We start from the raw sequence: 26,294 nt of genomic DNA on the forward strand, positions 1-26,294 counted from the left end.
TCCAAATCAAGGAATTCAACCATAACCTTCTCCTTAACCCCTAACATGATCACATCATCTAGAAAATAGCTACTGAAGACTCAAACCATTTCACAGAATAACACATAAGCAGTATAGAAAAACGCTGCAAGCAGGTTGCAGAAGTTCTTATAGCCATAGCTTGTGCAATTCTCTGCTCCACAGGTATAGCAAACCTCTTCTTTGTACCTGCAATATTAGAGCCATTTCCAGGCCAGATATTAGAAAACTGCCCCCAAAGAACTGGAAATTTATCCTAAAACATGTATTTACTCTGTGTAAATTTCAGAAAGCCATCAATAATTTGGTTTTTTGCAATGATCATACTCTAGGACATCCAGCCTTCTACACCATGAGATTGGCGTAATATGCTTAAATTAATTGCTTGGATAAGCTAACTGATTGCCAAATTCTGCACCTGTTGAAGTTTCCAAACCTTCTTCAGAGGCAGTCCTACACATAATGCATAGGGGATAAATTTGAATCCTGAGGAACCCCACATTGAAAGCTACACCGAGCCAAAGAACACTGCCCAAGCATTACCCCCTGGGAAGGACCATCCAAGGAGGACTGGCATCACTGCAAAGCAATGGCACCTACCCCCAGTCTTGAAGTTGGAAGCTCAGAGAAGCCAATCTCAAATGAGAGCTGAGCTTTCAAAGCCCTTAAATTCATTTCCAGCTACGATCAAAATGTGAATTCCCAGCGTCCCCATTCTATACCCTTTACTTACTTGTCAAGCACCGATGGCTGCACATGGGAGAGGAGAAGAGGGAGGTTTTCCACCCCATCATGGAGGGAGAGAAAGAAGGAAAACACGAAGCAAAAAAACACCCCCAATGCTTCGCCTGTCTCTGTTGTTGGGTTGCCCTCTACTGCGGTTCTCTTACTGACCCCACTTATTGTTTATAGACATTTAAACAATAAGCATTTATCTTAAGCCAATCGGATTAAAGTTGCTCTGCACTTTCTACTCAGTTTCATCCACGAATTGTTTCTACAGTGACTTCTCTTGTAAATCGAAACATTTTTGTTTCAGTTGAAGAACGTTGACCAAACTATGTTTTCAGTTTGCTTGGAAATAGAGACAGTGGATGTTTCATGACCCACAAATGTGGCAAAAGACAAACAAACAAACAAACCACCGGAGGTGTTCAGTGAAACAGCCCTTTATTTATTTATTGTTCATTTAAATTTACATAAACAATAATATAAAAAACAAAGAATATATATAGCACAAGAGTAATTTTGAAATACCTGACCCTTCCATTTTCAAAAATAAAAATGCTTGGTTATCTTATCTCCAAAATATGGCATCACATAAATATCCATGAGCTCTTTATTGTCTTAACTGTACTTTTAAACACAAAGGATCGCAGTTAAGATCAATTTAAAGCAGCATTATAATTTATTAAATATTAAAGTAAATAATAGCATGTTGCAATCAATGTTTGGGGCTTTCAGGGAAAATAAAATGACATTATCCAGGACATGCTGATAAAATCAGCTTCGTTGTCCCTACCTTCCAAACAAGTGGCACAAATGTGATAATGGAAATGGTACCTGTTACGTATTAAGATGTTAGTCATGGTGTTGTTGTTTTTAATTTGATTAAATAAACAAACCATATCTCTGTGTCTTATTTGTATCTGCTCATGTAAGAAGCTGAAGCTTTCACCTGCCCTTTGCCATTTGATGACCAGGTCCTTCACAGACATCATTATCTACTTGCCTCCTGTTTCTCAGGTTGACTGCTTAATATGAATATTTAGTTGGCCACTCTATCTAGCACCAGGAGAAGGTGGGGCTAGTTTGGTTTCTGCATCTTGGGGTGTTTTCTTCTCCAACAAACTCCACTTCCACAGATCGGGGTGTCGCGAATACTTTTCTATCTGGGACATTCCATTCTGTTTCTTCCACGTTTGGGTTTACTTCGTCTACACCTGTGCATGAAATAAAGGACTGGTTAGTAGGCAACACCCTCTCTATTTTCAGTGGATAAACACTGTTCAAGGTATATTTGGTTTCGGTTGCAAATATGGTAAGCACAGCAGGTTCTCTATTGTTAATGATGACTCAGGCATGCACTTCAGGGCTGCTTGTTTGAGGGAATGCAGGGGTATTTCCGTGAGTATTTCCATGAGTATAATGGAACCCCTATATTTTGTGAGAGATGTATATGCTCCAACGTATATGTAGGAGTTGTCAGCATCTTTTGAGAAACACTACATTCATGGCGCACCTAGGTGTCATGAAGTTGCTGCAGTTTTACCCAAGTTCTTAAATTTCACATATAGCATTGGCGATAAAGCAAGGAGGAGGAGGGCATTTAAGAGAGGTGTAAAAAAACCAAAAACCACTCACCTTGTAACTCTGTGAAACTTGAAAGCAGAAGAGGCTGACCAGGACTAAACTGTGGTGTGTGCAGGGACTGCTCTCATCAGAAACTATGTAGAATTAACTCTGGAAAGTTAAGAATAAATCTTCAAATGAGAACAGGAGGTTTAGAGAGAGATGACCCACACATTTGGTTCACCGACATTAGGCAGCAGCAACGTTGGATCCATCTTGTCATTCCAAACCATGGGTTGCATCTCTCAGGCATCATGGCACAGGGTGCTTTCCACTGTTGCATTCCAGGATCAACAGGACCTCAAGTGATCCTGCCTAGAGTGATGGAGGCTTTTCCCACAGTTTCACCAGTGAGAGTTACTGGTGAGCAGGAGCCTGAACAACATGTTAGACCAACATATAGCTGCCACTGTTGCCCCATGCCCTTTTACTTTCTTCAGGAAATCAGTGTACCTAGTCCCTAACATCAGGTGCCTGTCATGATCCCTGAGTCATTCAGTGACTAAGACACTGAGTTGGAGCCTACAGTGTCACTGGCCAAGGAGCTGGTCTAGCTTCCTGACTAGGAGTCTCATGCTGAAGATCAGGGATCATGAAATCCAAGGCTGGCAGGCAGAAGAGATCCCATAGTACCAGGGCCTGTAGAATCGAAGACAGGATTCTCAAGGGTGTGTTGAGTGCACCAGACACAGGAAATGCATTAGGTTGGAGACTGTGGAGCTCAGGGAACATACCTCCCTTCAGATGAGCGTTGGCCTTTTAACAGACTCTAGTTCTTCAGAAGGGAACAGGGCAAAGGAGAGGTAGATGCAGGCAGAGGGTCAAAAAGTTCACCAATAGATATTGTTAGAGCAAGCTGCTCACTAGGAGCTCCCCTTCCACTGACCTACTGTGTCCTATAGGCTCCTCCAGAATAGTTCCTGGTGTACAACAACCTTCTGCAATGTGTGCTGCTGTGGCTTCATTGCAGGATGTGTTAGCTGTTGTAAACGAATGGTTGCCTCTGTTGGATCAGTGCTGGGAGACATCTCAATGTCATCTGGGCCAAGGGTAATGGGCTAAAGACTCATATTGCTGGTCCTTGGATGTTTCTTCAATCATTGTCTCCTGCTGCACAGGGATCATTTTTCTCACATCCAACAGGAATGGTGCTAGCTTCTTATAGAGCTTCTTATTCATTTTTCCCTCAGTCCCTGCATGCATGGTGAGCTCCATTTTTGTTGTGTTGAAGACTTTCACTTTTTCCCATCATGGGACAGAGGTTATGGAACATCCCCTCTTGCACACTTTTTAGGACAGTCAATTGAAAACTACCTCATCCCTGAACTGAGAATGAAAGGTCTCCAAGGGCTGGGATGCTCAGCTACAGGTCTCAGAAGCCCATACCCTATACTTTAGATATACAGGTATATGTGTCTCTCCCACCTCCAGCTCCAGCTCCAGACTGAGTTGTACAGCATTTGACAAACAAGTATTTGTTCATCTGCCTTATTCTAATCAAATTCAGAAGTTTTATTGTATTTTAATGACGGCTGACGTATTTAATGATTGTAAACCACTTTGTGAGACAATTGTTCTGAAAACATAGTATCTGATACTTTAAGATGAATAAATAAACACCATCTCATCTTATTGCTCAAGCTCAGCTTCAATAATTAGGTGTGAAATGCAATAACAATTACATTCCTATTCTATAAAGCATGTTCCAGGTATCTGTGAGTAGACCACGATGTAGCATGATTGAATTTTACCCCCAATATAACTTGTTCCATAATTTGATCATCTAAAACTCACCTATGCTGGGAAATGCTGTTTTCAAAAGCTAAAACCTTTGCTTTTCCATAATTGAACTTTAAACAATTGTGCTTACAGTAGATTAAAAACTGAGATAACAGGCATTTTAGCCCAAGTATAGAGCAGGAGGGAAAAACTGCATAAAGTAAGATACAAATTTTCCTATTACCTATTACCTGCTGATTCAGGACCCTAAACTGTGTTTTATATAATTTACTTTTTATTTTGTTCTATGTATATCACAATGTTTTTGGTGCTATGGCCAACGGCTGACACAAATAAAGTTTCATTCATTCATTCCTATTACCTAGTTTTGGTAGGAGTCCATCTGGGTCATTTCAGACAGTTCTGGGATCATTTAGGAACAAATTAAACAAAGTAGCAGCAAGTATACATCCTTGCTTAACTCCCTTGCTTGTGGGTTTATCTTTAGTAAACTGTCCCTTATTACCACATCTGATTTGTGAAAGACTATTGCAATATAAAGGCAAAAGAGGAAGAAGCGAGAAGTCTTTTATCAACAAGAATTTCATCCACTTTCTGCCATAACTTGATGCTGGAAATATAACCAAAAGCTACCTTTAAATCCATGAAGGCAGCAAACAGTTTCACTCACAAGGTTCTTGTATATTTTTCAGGAAGGTGACCAAGGATCAGACAGTGACCAAGGGTTGAACAATCTTCTCTAAATGCTGCTTGAGAATCAGTAAGTATATTCTCAGATTCTAAGAAAGAAATCATTCCATTGCTTAAAGAACCTGGCATACAATTCCCCTTGATTGATGGCAGGCTAATAGGTCTACAGTTTCCCAGATCACAAGCATGACCCTTTTTTAAAAAAATAGGTACCACTCTTGCTTCTTCCAGCTAGAAAGGATCATGCCAGAACAATTCATTGTAGTAAAAAGGGCATCCAACAATTGTGCCCACCAAAGTTGCCTTACTTTTATAAGTTTCAGAGGGATATTAATCAATCCTTGGATCCTTCCCACTCTTGATCTGAGGAATCACAGGTAAGACTTCTTTTACAGAAACTGGGTTCCATTTTGGTGTGACTCATAGCACAGCATCAAGCAGAGAGCCTAAATAAGATGTAATAGTATCATCTGTGTCTGTAAAGTTGGCTCTAAAGTGGTCCTCAGACATGCGCTGAGATACAACGGTTTAGAGCTTGTGATCAAGAATGCAAAACTCCAGAGACCACTTGCCAGAAGGTTTTATGGTCTTTATTAAGGAAAGCATTTAAAATCAGCATCCATGGATCACAAAAAACTGGTGCTCTTTGTGTGGTAATAAGGCCTTTAATTTTTTCCCCCTAATTGAAAATAACAAAAGGAAAGATTGCTTAGCCCTGACTTCCTATAAGAAAAACAGGAGCCTTTTAGAGCCTTTCCCCATCAAACTGCACTCCTCATCAAACCATTGGACACTCTCAGCATTATACATTAGCATTTTCTTCTTTTAAAAAGGAAGCTTTTCACCCAAAGAGATGCTTTGGAAAAAGATTTCTGTTTTACACTCTCTCAGCAAAAATTCAAATTAAAGGTTCAAACACATCAGTGTTATCTACTTTTATTTGCTCCCTAGATCTTAACCAGAGCACATATTGTTTTTTCTCTAGGTCGTGTCCAGGAATTAAAATCTGAGGCATCCAGAGTCCTTCCTTAACTGACTAGACCAGGGTTTCCCAAACTTGGGTCTCCAGCTGTTTTTGGACTACAATTACCATCATCCTTGGCCACTGGTCTTGTTAGCTAGGGATGATGGGAGTTGTAGTCTAAAAACAGCTGAAGACCCAAGTCTGGGAAACCCTGGACAAAACAATGACCCTATTCAGTCACCAATGCCTCCCTTCCCTAAGGCCCTTTGAGGCTCTCCTGTTTGTCTGTGTCCACATGTGGACTAAGAGTGTCAACTAAGGATTCTTTCATTATGTAATTCTTAGGTGACCCAACCTATTTTACCTTGAAAACTTGCAAGAGCATTCACATCAAAAGAGACATCCTTTCTCCTGGGTGAGATGCGGTTGCTTAAATCTAACTGAGAGGCTGATGCCTAAGTTCAAAGCACAATGCATAAAACGTAATTCACAACCACAATAAAAATGTATATTATTACTAGTTTGGTGAAGGACATTTTATCACAAAGGATTACACAAAGTGTGATCTGCAAACTAGCTTCAAAGCAAAGTTGATTCACAAAATGTCTGTTCAGAAGTCACAACAACCCATGTGATTTTACAAGCCATGGTTTTTTGTGTAGTGTCTGAGCCAAGTCTATACTTCTCAAAGGAAGAACAAAATATTAGTGAGATATATTGTCACCTTTCCACCACACAAACAAACAATTAAGCATGGACTCATACCAGTTAGCCTATTCTCATATTAGCCTGGTTCACACATCACTTTAAACCATAGTTAAGCTTAAGCACAGTGTGCTGGTACACGGGTTGGAATGGTTTGGCCCGTTTCTTTCTACAAAAAAAGTGAGCTGTAACCAAGGATTGTTCTTTGCTTGGGTTGAACATAACACTGAGCCAAACTATAGCAAAGTTCCAAACAGCCCTTTAAATCATAGTCAAACTAAACTTTGACTTAAAGTGATGTGTGAACCAGCTCACTGTTTAGTGCAAATGCATTTTCAGTTGCACTTATTTTGTACAATTTTAAAAGAGTATTTGTTGCATTAGAAGAGTATTGTAGAAGATTTTACCTGCTACAGCCTTCAAACAAGTGCAAAAGAACAAAACATTAAGATAAACTTCAGCTTGTGTAGGGACTGCATTGGCGTAATTTCAAAGCACATGTTTTTCAGATATTTTATTTCATTTTCCACGCTGCATCAGGTATGTAATTATTCTTATCCAGGTGCTGTATTAACAATTGTGTCACTCTGCTACTATAACGATTTAAACCTATTGGTCAATAAATGACATTACTTATGATGAATGCTGCAATTAGGCCATAATATCTTCTGGAAAAACAAGAACCCAGGGAATTAGCTAACATGTTCAAAGACAAAAGCACTGGAAATGAATTATTTTAAATATAAAAAAACCCCAGAATATATAATGCAGCACAATGTTGCTGAAGCATACATAAATTGTGAGCAAGTCGAAGAGCAGAAATGAGATGTTGAACTACGTAAGATATTTACTAGCTATAGGCTGCGCTTTTAGCCATGTTACTTACAGCTGCCAAATTTCAATGGGCACGAATGGGCATCCATAGGGAAGTCTTCTAAGTGCATTGGACATTCAGCCTGGACAGTAAGCCTAAAAGGGAAAAGACCACTGTATACTTAAGTCTGCTGTTAAAGAGTCATGAAAAACAATTCCATAAAAATAAACTGAATTTACAGATTGCAGAGATTAATTACACAAAACGAATTAAAACTTAATCCTCTATTTGTCCTTTATTTGTTTTATTTCATCCTTCAGAGGACCCTGCCTCATCACAACAAAACAGATCCCAAAACTATAAGGCCAGCTGAATGAAATGGTGAATTATGGAACTACAGGTTACCCAGAAACATTCAGTTCAAATATATGTGCCACATGAACACAGAAGTCCAATTAAAGGCACGTACCTAAAAAATAAATAAATAAATATTGGTTGTTTCAATAAAAGCAGCCCCAAAAATAAATGCATCAAAGCAAAGACTCATCTAGCAAAACTAGAAACATGCAGCAAACTGGTTTGCATGAAACACTAAGTCAAACCATGGCTTAGCATGAACGTACAAACATATGGGTTCCCATGGGCAGCACACTAATTCCTTGGACCTCTTGCTTTGGCTTATTGATTCATCTGAACTCAGGCTCATAGGTGTTCTCATTCTAGACAAGCCATGTGCTGCAAACAAGGTTTGTGCTTGGTTTACAGCTTGTGGTTGGGCTGAAAGAGATGAGCCTAGGTTCAAATGCTAAGCCCTGGATAGCGCAACAGCAGAAATATCAGTAGAGGAATGCAGTGGCCGCAGTCTCCTTTTTTAGAATCCACATGTTCATGCAAAATGAACCAATATTTGCAAACTGATAAGTTTATGTATTTTTTGCAAATGTAACAGATCTCTGATCCACCTGTATTGGGGCATCTCAGAACTATTCATCTGCTAGTTTCATAGCATGCAATGTCTTTAGATTATCAGGGCTCTGGGAAGGATGAGGTTCTTTTCTGCATCCAGTACCTCTGAGAAATGGATGGCGTATTTTGCCATGTTAGGAGTCTGCTTACCCAAGTGTTTGCTGCAGGATGCCGTGGAATGAGAGTGTTAATAATAGGGATCATGCTGGCTTGATGCTAAAGTGAGAACAGCTTACCAGGACAGTGATCAAAAGACAAAATAAAATGTGCACCTCATGGTATATAAGAGAGTCCCGTCATCTTGAATTCGTAGTAGCTTATTTGGCATTGTCATGTTGTGAGCTACTGACTTCTTTCCATTGTGAAAGAATGTATCTGGAGTCCAGATTTTGCTGGCCATTAAATTGTTCAGTCGAAGAATGTTCATTGGACCCTTAAACTTTAATCTCTCATCTTTCCATCTTTGGCGGAAGAAAACATCTATTGTGTATTCCTGAAGTGGGGGGATAGTAAAAGGGTTTTAAAGTTAGTTACTATCAGTCCATCTCAATAAAGTAAAAGTAGCACATTACCGACTTGGAGAAAAAGCAAGGAGAGGCAGGACAATCAATACATAAATATTTAGAAATTGTGTTTGTGTGTATGCATACATTCAAAGTTTTGCTGCATGTCTGCATGGCTCATGAAGTTTGCTGTGTACAGTGCTTCCAAACTGTGTTTAAGTTTGTACTTTGGTGAGTCTGTAGTGGATAATATAGCATGAAGGGGAGAAAATAACAAAAAAAAAATGCTTCTCTTCATGCCATGACTTCATGAAGTTTCTGCTATCATTAAGAAGATATCCTAAACAGATCTGCAAGATCATAATGGAACTCAATATATGTTTAATATCTTTATTATATTCACTTCGCTGCATTCATGAAAAACAGATGCAGAAAAATTGGCCTATACATTAGATGCCATATTTTCAGACAGCAATAAATTTATTCCATCCTTCAATTTTATTACCTCCTTCAAAACATTTTTCTCGATTTTAAACATTTTTGAATGTTTTGTTTTAAAGCGTTGTTTTAAGTTCTTTAATATGATATCCTCCAAAATACAAAAATTTTAAATCCTGCAAAACTATGCTAAAGAATTTTGTTGCCTTAGCTATTCCCCTCATTAATAATACACACAATGATAAACATACAGCTTCATTTTACTACCTAATGTGTTCCACCTTAATTTTGCTAGCTAATGTGATTCTATGATGGTTGCTTTGCATATCGACAGTCCCAGTTCCTTGCAATTCAGTAGAGTAATTGCAAAAAAGTGAGGTCTTCTTGTTAATTTGTGCCACAGTAAATATTTTTAATAAGAGTACAGTGCAGCATTTGATACACTCTGCTAATTTTCTTCTGGTAATGCAAACTTCAGTTTCAGCAGCCTGGAAAACAGGGAAATATCATCAGAATAGGTAAACCTGGAATACAATCCTCCACACACTTACCTGGGAGTAAGTCCCATTGAGCTCAATGAGGCTTACTCTTTAGTAAGAGTAATGGATAGGATTGCACTGTTGGCATGGATATTGTTTGCCCCTCTAGCCCCTCAAGGACAAGTCATGACAAACGCTTGATGTTTCAATGACTGTCTCACCAGAGTGGTGCATGCTCTAGTTATCTCTCGCTTGGACTACTTCAATGCGCTCTATGTAGGGCTACATTTGAAGATGACCCGGAAACTGCAATTAATCCAGAATGCGGCAGCTAGACTGGTGACTAGGAGTGGTCACCAGGACCACATAACACCGATCCTGAGAGATCTGCATTGGCTCCCAGTATGTTTCTGAGCACAATTCAAAGTGTTGGTGCTGAGCTTTAAAGCCCTAAACGGCCTCGGTCCTGTATGCCTGAAGGAGCGTCTCCACCCCCATCATTCTGCCCGGACACTGAGGTCCAGCGCCGAGGGCCTTCTGGCGGTTCCCTCATTGCGAGAAGTGAGGTTACAGGGAACCAGACAGAGGGCCTTCTCGGTAGTGGCGCCCACCCTGTGGAACACCCTCCCTTCAGATGTGAAGGAAATAACCAGCTATCCTATCTTTAAAAGACATCTGAAGGCAGCCCTGTTCAGGGAAGTTTTTAATATTTTAATGCTGTACTGTTTTTAACATTTGATTGGGAGCCGCCCAGAGTGGCCGGGGAAACTCAGCCAGATGGGCAGGGTATAAATAAATTATTATTATTATTGTTATTGTTATTATTATTATTATTATTATTATTGCCATCTTACTTAACTTTTTTTAACATATTAGCCCCTCACAGAGAAGTCATAATGAATGTTTGCTGTTTCGGAGTGCAGTAGGGCTCTGGAGGCTGTGTTATCAGTTTCACCTTCTTCTAATAAAGCACTAGCATGGATCACTCTGATGTTTTTGACATCTGTTTTTGGAACCCCTGCACTAACCCACTCACACTGGCCCTCCTTTTGGGCTTGTGGATCAGGACAGTTATTGTTGAACTGCCACCCTCTTCAGTTATAGAACAGAGTCAAACTTGTTCAAAGTGCTCTATAAGGTGAAATCTATGAAATATGGCTGGGCGCACACACCACTGAATTCCAAAATTGACAACTTAACCTAAAAGCCTCAAGATGAAATCTGGCTGAGCTTTCTCTACTCCTGTATGCAACATTCAATAGAAGAGATATTCAGTTTTATGGAAGGTTTGGATGTGAGTGTGGGGTGTGATGTTCCAAATTCGATTCAGTGTGGGCCATGGCAACATTCCCACCTTGAAAACTTCACCTTTTGTTGCAGATGTTCTGTTATGCATTTGTATTCACTAAACAGTATCTCATAAATCTACTTGGTACAAGTAGATGTGAAATATTGGCATGTGTAAATTTCTGTAAGTGATAAAAGTATATGCCCACCTCCCTTGTGGCTGATAAATCAGAGAGTGAGATCCAGCTGCTTCAGTTATGATTGCTCTTGGATGAGTGGATGAATCTGGAGACATGCGAATGACTAGTCCAAAATCACTGTGGCCCGGCCATTTCATGTTAGGGGTGTTTGGATCATACTTTTGGTAAACACAGACATTTTCATGCATATTTTGCTTACAAATTATTGCTTCACAACACACACACACACAATTCCTTGGCATACCATCTTCATAGTCATAAGGCAATTTAGTGATAAGCATTCCTAATTTAATTTTGCTTTGTTTTAGTTTCAGAACTGTTAATAGCATTACTGTACTGTATCAGAAACACATCTAGGAAGCTAATGAAGCCGTTTTGCGCAAACAGTATTTTCAAAAACAAATGTTCAAAGCACACACTTCTGCCAGGTATCTGAGCACAGATGTTTTATGATATATACCTGAGTGAGACACGCTCAGAAAAAGTGGTGTGGCTCTCTCAATTCATTTTGTTGATGAGTAATTCCTTACTGCTCCCTTTTAATGAATTCTAACCTTTGTGCCAAACATCAATAAGGATTCTGAAGAAAGTTCCTTAACAACAGTAATTAATCAAACTGGATTTAAGCTTGTTGGTGTCTTTGGTATCTTATCTCTCTTACATCGTAGATGTTGATTCATTTTATGGATGCTTGTTCTGTATTATTTTATTAATACTATTGCTACATGTTTGTCATGGTCTTTTGGCCAGAACAATAAACTTATAAACTTGAACAACAGTAATTAGAGATAGATAAATCTGTCAATTTCAGTTTCTCACCCCCCCTCCTTAAATGCAGTTTGCCATGTTTCTGCAACAGTTTGATTTAAAAAAGAAAAGTTCTCACAAAAATTCATCAGCATTCTGATGCATATTTCTCCTAATACACACATTTTGGAAGCAATTTTCCATATTATGAGCATTTTTGTTATCTGCAATAATATGTGCACTTTTTTTTGGTACGCTTGACCCTAATGTAAACATTGGGGGAGGTGCAGAAACCAAAATCACAAAATTAAAAGAAGTGCAAATTTTGAAGGCTATTTGCATTTCAGTTGACGCGTTGCTTCGAGAAGCATGGATTAGGTAGGTCCGTTTTGAAAAGTGAACTGAACTGAATTTCTCTCCCATCCTTAATAGTAACTGTGTATTCCTCAACCAATTCCCAAATGGCGAGAAGTTTCAGGGGTGCAAAACATACTGAACTATTGAAAATTCCATACATCTCTCTCATATATTCAGCACAGGGGTCTTTCCAATGTCCCAGTGCACTCTTCAGAATTGTCATCGGGACCTCATAAGTGCCAAGTAGCAAAAGTATGACTGGGTTTTCACCAGAATAGAAGTTCTAAAAGCCTATTCTAGTACAGTCATACCTTGGGTTACAGACGCGTGATTTCGGGTTGCGCACCGCGCCGAACCTATAAGTACTGGAACGGGTTACTTCCTGGTTTCAGCACTTGCACCTAAGCACTAAATTGTGCTTTGCGCATGCACAGAAGTGTCGAATCGTGACCCACGCATGCACAGACGTGGCGCTGCGGATTGCGAACATGCTTCCTGCACGGATCACGTTCGCAACCGGAGCGTCCACTGTATTACATGAGCAGCCTGGGAACCACTGAGGCAGAGTCCCCCCCCCCCCAAAAATACCATAAGGGTAGAACAAGAAGTTTATGTGGGAAGAATCTGTAATATGCCTCACTATAACACCATCTCTGACCCAGGTGGCGCTATGGGTTAAAGCCTCAGCGCCTAGGACTTGCCGATTGAAAGGTCGGCGGTTCGAATCCCTGCGGCGGGGTGCGCTCCCGCTGCTCGGTCCCAGCGCCTGCCAACCTAGCAGTTCGAAAGCACCTCCGGGTGCAAGTAGATAAATAGGGACCGCTTACCAGCGGGAAGGTAAACGGCGTTTCCGTGTGCGGCTCTGGCTCGCCAGAGCAGCGATGTCACGCTGGCCACGTGACCCGGAAGTGTCTGCGGACAGCGCTGGCCCCTGGCCTCTTAAGTGAGATGGGCGCACAACCCCAGAGTCTGTCAAGACTGGCCCGTACGGGCAGGGGTACCTTTACCTTTACCTTATAAAGAGCAGGTACAATTTACCCCATGACATGCCAGACACAGCTTATCATAATCAGGGGTACCTTTACCTATAACACCATCTGCATTGCCAAAACTCTCCAATGAATTGCCTAAACTTCAGTCTGGGCAACTGCAAATATGACTTGCATGGCCAAGACTCCTCTAATACACCGAGGGGTCAGTAAAAACCCTCCCTTCTTGTTGCAGTGAAACTGGGGCTTCAGAAAGAGTCCAATACATGATGGATTTAACAGTTAAAATACTTTGGGCAATACTGAATTCCTACAACGTGGCAACGAAGAGAATGGGGGCAGGGGATACCACACATTTTTTATCCATCCTTCTTTTTCCTGATTGTAAGGAAATGTGCTGTACATTTTTCTAAATGAAGTGAATGTGCAATTAGCTATTTAAATCAGGACTTAATGTTATATGTTTCCTTTGTCAATTATGGTGATTAACTGTTCAGAGTTCCTGATTTGTTTTTCTGTTTTGTGTTTTAGGGGAGTAACTTTCTTTTTAATTTTTTAAAGTGAACACAGCTTTTCCTCTCAGGCTAATGTCAGAATAAATTTACATCACTGGCTTCTTTGCAATTCTTTAGGGCTTTTTCATCGCAACACTAAGCTTACACATTTCATAAAAACAGCTACAAGACAGCTGAATCTCCAAAGGTGCAATCTGCTTTATCCTTGCACTTTGCCTTCCTTTTGATGGTCTCTATTATTCTACATAATAAAGCCGAAAATCATCTCTGCATCCTTCACTCAAAGCATTGTTACTAATGCACTGAGCCTAAACTTGTAAAGCAGTGATTGAAAGTAAGGTTAGATTGGGAACAAATAGAGACATCCAGCTTACTTTGAAGGAGTCTGGGGGGCAGAATACCATGCAGTTGCATGTACCTAGTACACCGTGAAGTGAAAAGCAAATGGAGAGAAAAAGACTGCTTAGCTTTTGCCCTTTAGTCTATTTCCCCCCAAAACTGCACCACGCCACCAAGCAGCTTTTATCTCTGCAAAGTTCTAGATCTAGTGAGATAAAATGGGTCTAGGTCTAGAATACTGGTGGGGATACACAGCTGAGAAATACAGAGTTTCACTGCATGGAATTGCAGGATAACATGTAAAGGTAAAGGGACCCCTGACCGTTAGGTCCAGTCGTGACCGACTCTGGGGTTGCAGCGCTCATCTCGCTTTATTGGCCGAGGGAGCCGGCATACAGCTCCTGGGTCATGTGGCCGGCATGACTAAGCCGCTTCTGGCAAACCAGAGCAGCGTATGGAAACACTGTTTACCTTCATGCCGGAGTGGTACCTATTTATCTACTTGCACTTTGATGTGCTTTTGAACTGCTAGGTGGGCAGGAGCAGGGACCGAGCAACAGGAGCTCACCCCGTCGCGGGGATTCGAACTGCCGACCTTCTGATCGGCAAGTCCTAGGCTCTGTAGTTTAACCCACAGCACCACCCACGTCCCTTTTAGTATAACATATAGTTTTTACCTAATGAAGTGAATCTCTTTAATGCTCCAGGCTGACACAGATGCATATTCCTGCATTACAGGTGGTTGGACTAGGTGATCAGCAGGGTCCCTTCCAATGCTACAATTCTATGATTACATTACTCTAGGCATGAAGCAAGAGGTGTCTACTAATATGCAGGGCAACCTTTATCATTTGATACTCATCTTAAGTAAGACCATTTGGGTTCTTACCTGTAAAGGGGATACCCCTACATGTAAAAAGATGGCCTCAGTGGGACTTGAGTTCCACCTGGTGGTTGAAGGCAAATCTGTAGCTCCAAATAGAGTCTTCAAAAATCCCTATCTCTTCTGAAATTCTCAGTTTTCCATTATGACAAGCCAGAGAAGGAGAAGCAGAACAGATAACTGGAACAGCCAACGAAAAACAAACAAAGAAACAAAAAAACACTCTCTGCTGGATAAATAACCAATAAAAAGTGGTGGTGGGCGGCTCAGATAGACTGGACCATGCGTAGTTCAAAAAACTCAGACAGGAAGAAATAAATAAATATATAACAAGGTGAGGCCTGGAGGTCATATTGATACATGCACAGAAATCCCCCTTTGTGAGGGGGTGTAGGTATGTTAATTCCAGATGAAAACCCTGTTCTATGGTCTCCAGGACCCAAAGGTCTGACATGATGGCCTGACATCTGTACAAATGAAGGGAGAGAAGACCTCCCATAGGCTGGTTTCAGAATTGATGCTTGTATCTTCTGAACTAGTTGAATGAACGAAATCTAAGGAATGTTTCTTGTTGCTGGCTTCCGGTTCCCCTGCGAGCTTTATTCCAGGAGCAATAGGAGGACCAAACTTCTCTTCCACTTCTGTTGGGTCTGAGAAATCAAAGGGCCTGGTAGGATTGTTGGAGGATCTGGTAGGACTGGTAGGATCTGAAAGGAGCACTTGTCATCCTTCTTATGGGCTTGAGGGCATGGCCTTCTTTTCATCCTTTGGTTCCACAAGCACATCCTGGAGTGCAGCAGCTCTTAAGAGCATGCCCCCCCAATAGATTTCCATAGCTGAACTGGAGCAGAAGAGAGCAACCACCTCCCAGTGGCACAACCAGAGAACTCTCCTTACCGAGTCACTTGCCACCAATAAGCAACCTGAAAACTGAATCACACCTGAAATAAATGCTGCCAACTTTTAAAGCTTAAGAGAGTATTGAGCTATGGGTTAGCTTTGTCCAGCAGGTTCTCCAGTCTCAAGAGAGAAGCTTTGGCAAAGATGGGGGCAGAAGAAGTTACCCACACCACCGACTCCCGCATACACTCACTTGAGACCCAAATCCAGTTCCTGCTCTGTTGTGCATCCAAGTCCTTAGGATGAAGTATGTGGTGGGCTGATCCTGTCACCAGTGCATCAACAAGCAGCAATTTATCCTTGCAACTGATCCATGACTTGTTGCTCCAACCTTTAATGATCGTTGCATTAGCCACGGTTGTGTTGAAGAGGTGTATCCAGTTCAGATTCAATAACCTTAGGGACTAAGGCAGGCAACTTCACCATCTTGGACTTGGGTTTAGGATCCAGACATACAGAACTCTGCTCTCACCCCACTGCTGCTGCCTCCACCTCCCAGCTTGTATAAATTCAGCCTGGACAGTGAAGACACCACTAAGAAGCCTTGTCTGGCACTCAAAGATGGAGGGGGGAAAGCTATTTAAAGGCACTCCAAGAACCAGGGCCTTGTGAGGCTTCCACAGTTGCTTTTTGATGCAAGGGAGGCAGGAATTAGTGGAAATTACTATGTCTGCCTTTTTTTTTCCTGCACAGGGGCTGAAGTTGAAGCTAGCTAGCACCAAGAGAGCTGAGAGGCCCACAAATGCTGTTTGCAGGGAATGGCAGACTTCTTGAGAGCTTTCGCCACGTTGTGTGGCAGTAACTGAGAACAAATGGGGTTGGAGAAAATGGAATATGGAAATGAAGTGCCCAGACACAGATAAGGATCTTCAGGCTGAGGTAAAAACAGCTGGTCCTGCCATGGAGACAGAAATATTGGGTCACAGAGACAAAATGAGAATGGAATTCAGGGCTAAGGAAAATGGCTGGCAGGAGGGAAGGGAAGGAGAAAAACAATACTCTTCTTTTCTATTTTTCAGAAACAGAAGGAGGCAGCACAAAAAACACACACACAAAAACAGAGAGAGGAAACAAAGAAAATAAAACTACAAGCCTGAACCAACAAATGAAATCTCAGAGAGGTAACAAGGAACCGCTTTATTGAAGGCAAAATTGAAAACTGAGGATTCCACAGGAGACAGTAGTAACTTTTGAAGATTCTATTTCTTTTGCCTTAAAGAGCTTGGTAGAGTTCAAATCCCACTTGCGGTCATCTTTACAAGCACAGAAAAATATCTGACTTACGTTACCTCATTTCTGTCTCTGAAAAACATGTAGCACCCATACTCCCCCTGTTCATGTGGTAGATGTCAGGAAACACAAGCTGTGCATGTCCTATGCAATCTGCACAGGAGGAAGGAAGAGAAGCAGCATGGTGAAGCCAAAGCCATCGCTCCAATTCCTTGTCTCCATTTTCCTTTCCCGTCCCATATATTGCTTTAGGATTAGCTTAAACACGTAAGTAAGCATGTGTCTACATGCCAGATTCTGGATTTCGTTCATCACTTTGCCCCATTTTACTGTATTCAAGAAATGAGAATCCAGAGAAGGATAAGGAGGAGATGAATTAGCAAGACTAGAGTGATGGGCTGGTTTCTCTGTGGTTCTCTCTGAGTTCAATAGACAAAGGTTGCAAGTTGCAATCCAAGTCAAAAATTGCCACAACTAGGTTGGAGAGATGGGGAGAGAGTTTCCCCTGATCTTCTCTGTTGCCTCCAACCATCATAATGATAGGCATTTTCTTCAGGACTCTAAACAGTTGTAGATGTGGGAATGTTCAGGGTGGCAGGAGAGGATATATTGTTTATTAATATCCCTCCTAACTTGCGCTAGCAAGTTCCTTTACTTAGCAGAGTGCATTCCCCTTTACACAGCAGAAAACGAGTTGCAAACTCGTGTGAGTTTCTTGAGACAATACACAATTCAATCTGGCTTGTCCAGATTGAAATGTGTTCTAATATTTTCCTGGTAAGACCCCTTGAATCCCTCCTAAAAGGATAAAGACACCACAGTCTTATTCATAAGCAATGATTAGGCAGAGCACAGCGTGATCCCTGAAGGCAGGCTTAAGGTTTAAAGTTACAAACGTCTAAAACAGGTTTACCCCATAAGGGAGATGGCCTGAGGGACTGCTTGGCTGGAAGTTTGTAGGACAAAAAGAAGGTGGAAAAGGGGAGAGAGTGGTAGCATGCCTTGGCCTTTTACCAGGTCTGGAAAGGTCAAGCCCTCCCACTAGTCACATGCAAGGAAGGATGTTCCAGGCCAGGAAGAACACGAAGTTTTGACTGGCTGGACCAAACATTCCCTTGCATGTCCACTCTAGGAAAACAAGGAATGTTGTACTTGACTGCTCTCAGTGGATTACACCCCACAATAGCAGTAATTCAAATGGGGGAAACATGGCCTTGTTTACCATAGCTTCATCGGTAGCTTACCAGTTTTCCCGCTTCTATTTATGTATTAGGCTCACACTTCATTAAAGTGGTGTACAGCAACAACCTCTGAGGTAAATAGCTCAACTGGTAGAGAATGAGACTCCTTAATCTCAGCGTCATGGGTTCAAGTACCATATTGGGTGAAAGATTCCTGCCTTGCAGGGAGTTGGATAAGATGACCCTAGTGACTCCTTCCCGACTCTACAATTCTTTGATTCCATGTCTGGCTGACAGATAGTGACTTGACTTGAGCCAACATGGAAACTTTGTGAGTAGGGGTTTCAATCTTGTGTTTCCACCACTAAATGCATATGAGGTGGCTCTGAACAATGGATAGTCAGAAAACCAAGGAAAGACAATGCCAAAATAATAATCTTATGCTATAAAACGAAGAGGTTTTGTTTTTGTCTTTTTAAAAAACTTCCTTTGAAAAATAAAAAGAAGCAAAAATTAAAACTGCCTAGGAAACCTAATTGCATCTCCTTTCCAAATAAATGTTTATTTTCCCAACTATACTGAGAAGCTGAACACGGTATTTCTGTGTCATTGCACACCAAAAGCAATCCTGCTCAGAAGCTCTCTCATTAATTTCCCTTTTAAAGTATGGGGTATATTATTTCAGGCTTGTCCCTGCACAGAATTATCTGGAAGCTGGCTATTCAAGATTGCCAACATTTTTATTTTTAAAAAGTGGAAAGCAACTTTCACGTTTTCGAGTTAATGTCGGCCCTTGGAATTAGTAAACACTTTAACCACTTTTATATAGCTGACTACTGAGACCTACAGCTAATGGCTGTGGCTGTCATTTTGAGGCACAGATTTTCATTTCCATAAGTGCTCTCTGGAGAACAATCATTTCTGTAAATGCTAACTAGGATTCTGTTATCCATTGCTGTGTGTCTTATGTTCTCATTTACACCCAAGCAAAGCAAGTGCGAAATGCTGCCAAGTGAATTCTCCACCCACCTCACTAGATTTTTTTTTAAAAAATGTGTTTCACACTTAACATGTGCCGCAATGGCAAATCAGGCCCACAGTGACCAATATCAATAAAATAATTCGTCTGCTAAAGTAAGATGTAACGCTTTGTGTCATATGGATAAAATTTTGCTATTCACTTGAGTAACTGCTATACTTAATCATTATGCATAAACCACATATGCTCTATAGCCAGTTGTCTTCTTGAAGTATATGTTACTTCAGCAGGGATTTGAGAAGTGTAACAAGAGCCCTTCCACTAATGAGAAATGCCCTGGACAAATTCAAATGGCATATCGTTTAACACTTGTCAGGCGAAACGAGCAGCACTGGTGTAATGAAAAGGAGCTCAACATGATACTAATATCAATAATCTGTGTTCATGTTAGTGAAGAACCCGTTTTGACTGAAATCAAAACATGTGACAAATTCAGCGACAACTGGTGACAAGAGTTGCATTAGATGTAACATTGGCTAAGTTGAGTCGTTTGTATTTTTTGTTTAACAAAGGGAGCACTGTGATTAAGGGAGCCAATGCCCTGATCTCACTACCTTCTATCAAACAGCTGCTTCAGTAAAACTATGAATCTCAACGGTCTATTTATTCTTATTTATTGCTGAGGTTTCTAATAATGAAATTCATAACAATATGTCATCAGCGTAGTAGTTTTTATGGGCTCTTGCGGTTGCTTACTACTGTATTATATTTGTATTGCACACTTCTCTATAGCAATTATGCATGGATCTGTGGTGTTTCTAACTTTGGTCTACAGACTAGAATGATTAATTACTTTTCGGTAGATGGTAGAAGTATGTACTTCCTGGTTGAAAAGCAAATGTCATCATGTAATGAAGCTTCCTAGTCAACAAATTAATGAGGCCATTTCTTGTTTTTTATTCTGATCCTGGTAAGCTACTTTGCATATCAATTACCCTTCCTTGCTAAAACTGTCACACTCTTCATCCCACCAAGAGAAGCATTCTGACTTCACATTAAAGCCCTTCAAAATAAGCTGTTAGTTACAACTCCAAATATTTTATTCTTGCCCATAATGGCCTCTTCTTGCGTTGATCAAGTACACTGCCTGCTGCCCATGGTTTTCACTAGCAGAACATTTGATTATTTCTTTGACACCGCAGGATATTAAGATCAGCTTCCATGTGATCCTTATGAGAAGAGCTCAAAGTCTCATGGACTCCAGGATGGCAACCTTCTCAAACTGCCAGATTGTAGATTACTTAAAAGGCATGTCCTAAGCTGCCTGCAGGGTCTTCAGTCTTCAGCCGTGCCTGACAGAAAATGCTGCTGTAATTGGATTCTGTGAGTCTGACACTGGGTCAGGCTTGAGTTTTGCTCTCCAAGGTTGAAAGAGTAATTACTACTGGAAACAAATGTGTAAGTGCTAGTTTGATATCTTGGACCTTTACCTTGGACTGATATCTCACCCCGATGTGGTAAAAATGGTTGCTTAGTTTTACCTGTACGGAAATGAATCCGTAACACACCATGTGTGTGTCACACATTTGTGTACCATGTGCTTCCTGAAAAGTCAAAATGTCATTACTAATCTTCTTTTGAGTGACTCTTTCAGAAATGGTATTTTTTTCCCTCTTCCCCTCCCACAATCAATGAATTCACCTCTTCAAGCACATAAGCCTCATATGCCTGTAAACACCCTTTATAGCTAAGCTATGTTATCTTTGTTATTAGAATCAGACCGTTTGTGTTCTAGCCCCAATATATGCATTTAGAGAATGGTGCCTCCAAATGGTTCATTCTTGGAGGCTGAGAGATCTCACTAAATGTTCCTCAGCAGCTCACCAATATATATTGCCAGTACACAGTACACAGTACACAATATATATTGCCAGTGATTGAAGTTACAGCCAGTCTATTATTGGAATGGGAAGCTGCCATGCTCAGTGGCTGATTCTCATTTTCATAAAACTAGAAGCCTGAAGTCAACAAGACTGGCTGATAAAGTCCAGCACACCCATTCTCTCTAACATCCCCACCAGATAGTCCATCTGCAGACTCATTCAATTTATACCACAGTGGCTACAACTGAAAATGAGGTTGGCCAATCAAAGTTCCTCATCTTCATGGAGCTTTGTTTGATATGGCAGGGCAAGTGGCCCTGAAGTCTGGAGCACTTCTCTGATACTCAGATTTCATAGCCATGCCTTGGACGTTCCTGGCCATCATCAAGATAATACAGTAATACAATTTAGCATACTGGTTCCTTGTGAAATTGCTGTAAAATGGTTGGGGGGTATATATTTTTAACAAAATAATTTCATGCCAAAATTTATTTCGCTTTGGGGAACTCACCATGTCTGTATCTGAAACTGGTCCAAAGCTGGTCACATATATGTTTGTGAAGACTTCAGTTGTACTGTCTGGCATAAGAAAATAAAAACAAGTGTGAGGATGTAGGTTTCTCCCTTTTAACAAGTATGCTGAGAAAGATCCTATGGTGTATTTTCTTCAATAAATGAAGCATTTTATTATTATTATTATTATTATTATTATTATTATTATTATTATTATTAAATACAGACGTGAGTATCTTGGTGGCCACTGTAGAAACACACCCTAAAATTGGACCCAGTTAAAATTCTGGACTTCTTGCTGCAGGAAACTAACAGCCTTAAAATATCATATTTGCATAAATACATTGAAAAGCAAATCACCCCAAAGGCCAATAGATAGGTAGACTGCATTCATGTTGTTCTGTATCTCTTAACTCAGAATGTGAGATATCTAGGGATAGCCTTTTTAAAATGCTGTAGAAATCACAATATTTTAAATAATAATAATAATAATAATAATAATAATAATAATAATAATATATTATTTATACCCCGCCCATCTGGTGGGCTTCCCCAGCCACTCTCGGTGGCTTCCAAAAGAATATTAAAATACTGTGATACATCAAACATTAAAAGCTTCCCTAAACAGGGCTGCCTTCAGATGTCTTCTAAAAGTCTGGTAGTTGTTGTTCTCTTTGACATCTGGTGGGAGGGCGTTCCACAGGGAGGGTGCCACTACCGAGAAGGCCCTCTGCCTGGTTCCCTGTAACTTGGCTTCTCGCAGAGAGGGAACCGCCAGAAGGCCCTCAGTGCTGGACCTCAGTGTCCGGGTAGAATGATGGGGGTGGAGACGCTCCTTCAGGTATACTGGGCTGAGGCCGTTTAGGACTTTAAAGGTCAGCACCAGCACTTTGAATTGTGCTCGGAAACGTACTGGGAGCCAATGTAGGTCTTTCAAGACCGGTGTTATATGGTCTCGGCGGCCGCTCCCAGTCACCAGTCTGGCTGCTGCGTTCTGGATTAGTTGTAGTTTCCGAGTCACCTTCAAAGGTAGCCCCACGTAGAGCGCATTGCAGTAGTCCAAGCGGGAGATAACCAGAGCATGCACCACTCTGGCGAGACAGTCCGCAGGCAGATAGGGTCTCAGCCTGTGTACCAGATGGAGCTGGTAAACAGCTGCCCTGGACACGGATTTAACCTGTGCCTCCCAATATAATTATTTTGGGTTCTAGCTTTTGAGATTTAGAATATGTATTTACTATAAGCATATGCTTGGAACAGTAGGAGATGGAGATAAAATTTAGGAAAATCAACAAGAGACAAAATATGGCAGAAAGTGAGCATGTTTCCTCCCTTTCAGGGTACAGTAGAAAAATTCCAGACTTTTTCTCACTCTCAGATGCTCCAGTTTAGATTAACATATTTCCCATTTTAACCAACACCAAAATAATTTTCAAATCTGGTTAAAAAAGGTAAAGGGACCCCTGACCATTAGGTCCAGTCGCGGACGACTCTGGGGTTGCGGCGCTCATCCCACTTTATTGGCTGAGGGAGCCGGCGTCCAGCTTCTGAGTCATGTGACCAGTATGACTAAGCCGCTTCTGGCGAACCAGAGCAGCACACGGAAACACCCTTTGCCTTCCCGCCAGAGCGGTACCTATTTATCTACTTGCACTTTGATGTGCTTTCAAACTGCTAGGTTGGCAGGAGCAGGGACCAAGCAACAGGAGCTCACCCTGTCGCGGGGAATTGAACCGCTGACCTTCTGATCGGCAAGTCCTAGGCTCTGTGGTTTAACCCACAGCGCCACCCGCGTCCCACCAAGTCTGGTTAGGGCACTGTAAATATTATTATTAATATTACTATTATTATTATTAACTATTAGTTTAATTCAAGCAAGAAAACTTACAAACTAATTTAAATTAGCTAATTTTCCTCATTAATGGCTCATTAAAAAAGCATCACACACTTTTATTGGCTCATTAAAAAAGCATCACACACTTTTTTGGATTTTGGACATAACAGGAGACTGCTGCATCAGGTCAAAGGCCTGTCCAGTCCAGTATCCTGTTCTCGCAATGGCAAACAAGATGCCTGTGGCTGTCCGCATGCAGGACTGTGTGTAAAAGCAATTGTGATTCCCAGATGCTGGCATTCAGAGTCAAACAGTGGAGGTAGAAGAGATCCATCATGTACACATTGCATCAGATTAAGAACAGTTTCAGGTTAGAACAGACCTCCAGAACGAATTAAGTTCTTAATTTAATTTTGGGAGCTGAAGTTTCACCCCCCCCCCCGACCCGGGAATGTCCCACGAGAGAGCCTGTTGATGAAAGACTGGAAAGTTTGACAGCTGTCAAGTTGGCTGTCGAAACGGAAAAAGAGAACCTAGTTTCTGTTGCTTCTGTTGGTTAATTTGTAATAATTTGTTGAAAATAAGGAAGGGCTGATACAAAATAACCTGACTTTTGTACTTGAGCTGAAAGGAATACTAAGGAACTAAAATCCCCCTAGAGGGGTTTAGTGACATTACAGGAATGGCTGGAGGAAGGAAAATCCAGGCTGAATTGGACAGAGCATTTGTTCTCTTGGGAAAGTTACGAGGCCAATCTGATGTTTTGGCTATGAATGTTACAGCTCTGGAATCAGCAGTAAAGAACATTGTTGAACCTGATAAGGACTTGAAACAAGGAGCCTATCCAATTGAACAAATAGAGAAAATGGAGAGCTTGGACAATATGGAGCAGGTGACAGATGTTGTCCCTGAAGAAAAGGAAGGAGGAGCTGAAACTGTGCAGAAGTTAAAGGAGAGCAACATTTTGAAGCCTGACACGATGACAAAAAAGGAAAATAAAAATCTGATGTGGAGAGCCTGGCTTGAATTGGAGGTGGAAGTTGGAGCCTGGGGGACATTTGGACCTGAAAGGAGTATAAAACAAGATTTGAAGTACCCCATAAGCTTCATCACTAAAAATGGAGGTCTGGCTGGTAGAAATATGGATCCTGTTGGGCCGGAGTTTCTTAGAGATTTGGATCCTGTTGGGCTGGAGCTCCTTCGAGATTTGGAGTTTAACATAAAAGACTACCAAAAAGACCGGCAGAGAGGAATTGAGAGAGAATTGAGAGCCTCGGACGTGAGATCTCCAGGCTAAACAGTATATTGAGACTGATGGATTTTTGTTGAGGACTGAAACCAGTAAAATGGTGGGTGGTCTGGGAATCCAAAGGGTATATAAATATAGTTTGTTTTATTTTTACTTTGCTTTGTTATTGGTATGGAAATTGGGAAAGACGTGGAAGGGAAATTTTGGTCGACTTTAGGAAAAACGTTTAAAATGTTTAAGAAAAAATAATGAGGTATAAATATTGTAGGTGTAAATTTGGTTAAGTTAAAATTGATCTTTTTTTAAATGGCTAAATTAAATGAAAATAAGGTTTGTAAATATAAATTGAGGAAATGGAAGAAAGAAGAAAAATAAAATAACATGTTAGAATAAATTAAATTAAGCTAAAATGGAAAAGTAAATTAAGGATTTGCTGAACCAATAATTTAAATTGGAATACAAGAAGGGGAGGTGTGAGGAGGTCTGAGAAACAAGTTAAAAGAAAATAAGTATTTGAACTTTCAGGTGTTTTTAATTGTTTTTATTTTTAAGTTTTGGATTTTTGTATTTTTTCTTTTTGTTTGTTTATTTTTGTCTTTGTTGTTATATGTGTTGTTCTTTTTTGAAAATGCTAATAAATATTCATTTTAAAAAAACAAATATATACTGGAAATGAAGAGTATTTGTACCATCTATGGTAGTTCATTAGCACAGACAAAACGTTCTACACTAGCAGCTGTACGAAGTGCTAGGAAATGTATGAAAATGGCAATAAAGGGTGGGAGGGAAGAATGGAGCACAAGAGACTGTGAAATCTGTCTTCTCCTGTAGGCACAGTACCACTTAACAACTGGACAGGGACACGGGAGGCGCTGTGGTCTAAGCCACTGAGCCTCTTGGGCTTGCCAATTGGAAGATTGGCGGTTTGAATCCCCACAATGAAGGGAGCTCCCCTTGCTTTGTCCCAGCTCCTGCCAACCTAGCAGTTTGAAAAACACGCCAGTGCAAGTAGATAAATAGGTACTGCTATGGCAAGAAGGTAAACGGCATTTCTGTGTGCTCTGGTTTCAGTCACGTTTACATTGCGCCAGAAGCAGTTTATGACCCACATGACCCAGAAAGCTGTCTGTGGACAAACGCCGGCTCCCTCAGCCTGAAAGCGAGATGAGTGCCGCAACCCCATAGTTGCCTTTGACTGGACTTGACAGTCCAGGGAACTTTTACCTTTACCTAACAACTGGATGCAAGAGAAAGGAAGTAAGGCAAGCAGATTTAATTTTATCGCTGTCATACTAGAACAGTAATATTAAGCAAAACCATAAAACAGAATGGAATAATTCAACATTTACTCCACTGTAAAATGAAATCTGAACATGACCCAGTAAAGAAAATTCACAGTAGGAAGTTCTATCTTTCCATGTGTTTTATGAGCCAATAAAAACAGATAAAATGCATCCAACCACATCTTCCAAAATAAGTCACTAATTATACATTATAAATAAGCCCTCTAGAACCATGATGAGGAGCCAAATGTGGATC

At 40.8% G+C, this 26,294-nt stretch overlaps 1 protein-coding gene across 3 annotated transcripts in view; it reads right to left on the reverse strand.

Annotated features, from left to right (window-relative positions):
- GABRA2 (gamma-aminobutyric acid type A receptor subunit alpha2) overlaps nt 1-26,294 on the reverse strand; it is a 74,752-nt gene that overhangs the window by 21,660 nt on the left and 26,798 nt on the right. For all 3 annotated transcript variants that reach the window (XM_081924571.1, XM_081924572.1, XM_081924573.1), the window contains 3 exons: nt 21,671-21,738; nt 8,522-8,742; nt 7,356-7,438 (listed from right to left, as the gene is read on the reverse strand). In XM_081924571.1, the coding sequence (XP_081780697.1) occupies nt 7,356-7,438; nt 8,522-8,742; nt 21,671-21,738 (372 nt within the window). The remainder of the gene's footprint in view (nt 1-7,355; nt 7,439-8,521; nt 8,743-21,670; nt 21,739-26,294) is intronic.

The sequence above is a fragment of the Podarcis melisellensis genome (assembly GCF_964234715.1).
Source record: "Podarcis melisellensis genome assembly, chromosome: 9".
Lineage (NCBI taxonomy): Eukaryota > Metazoa > Chordata > Lepidosauria > Squamata > Lacertidae > Podarcis > Podarcis melisellensis.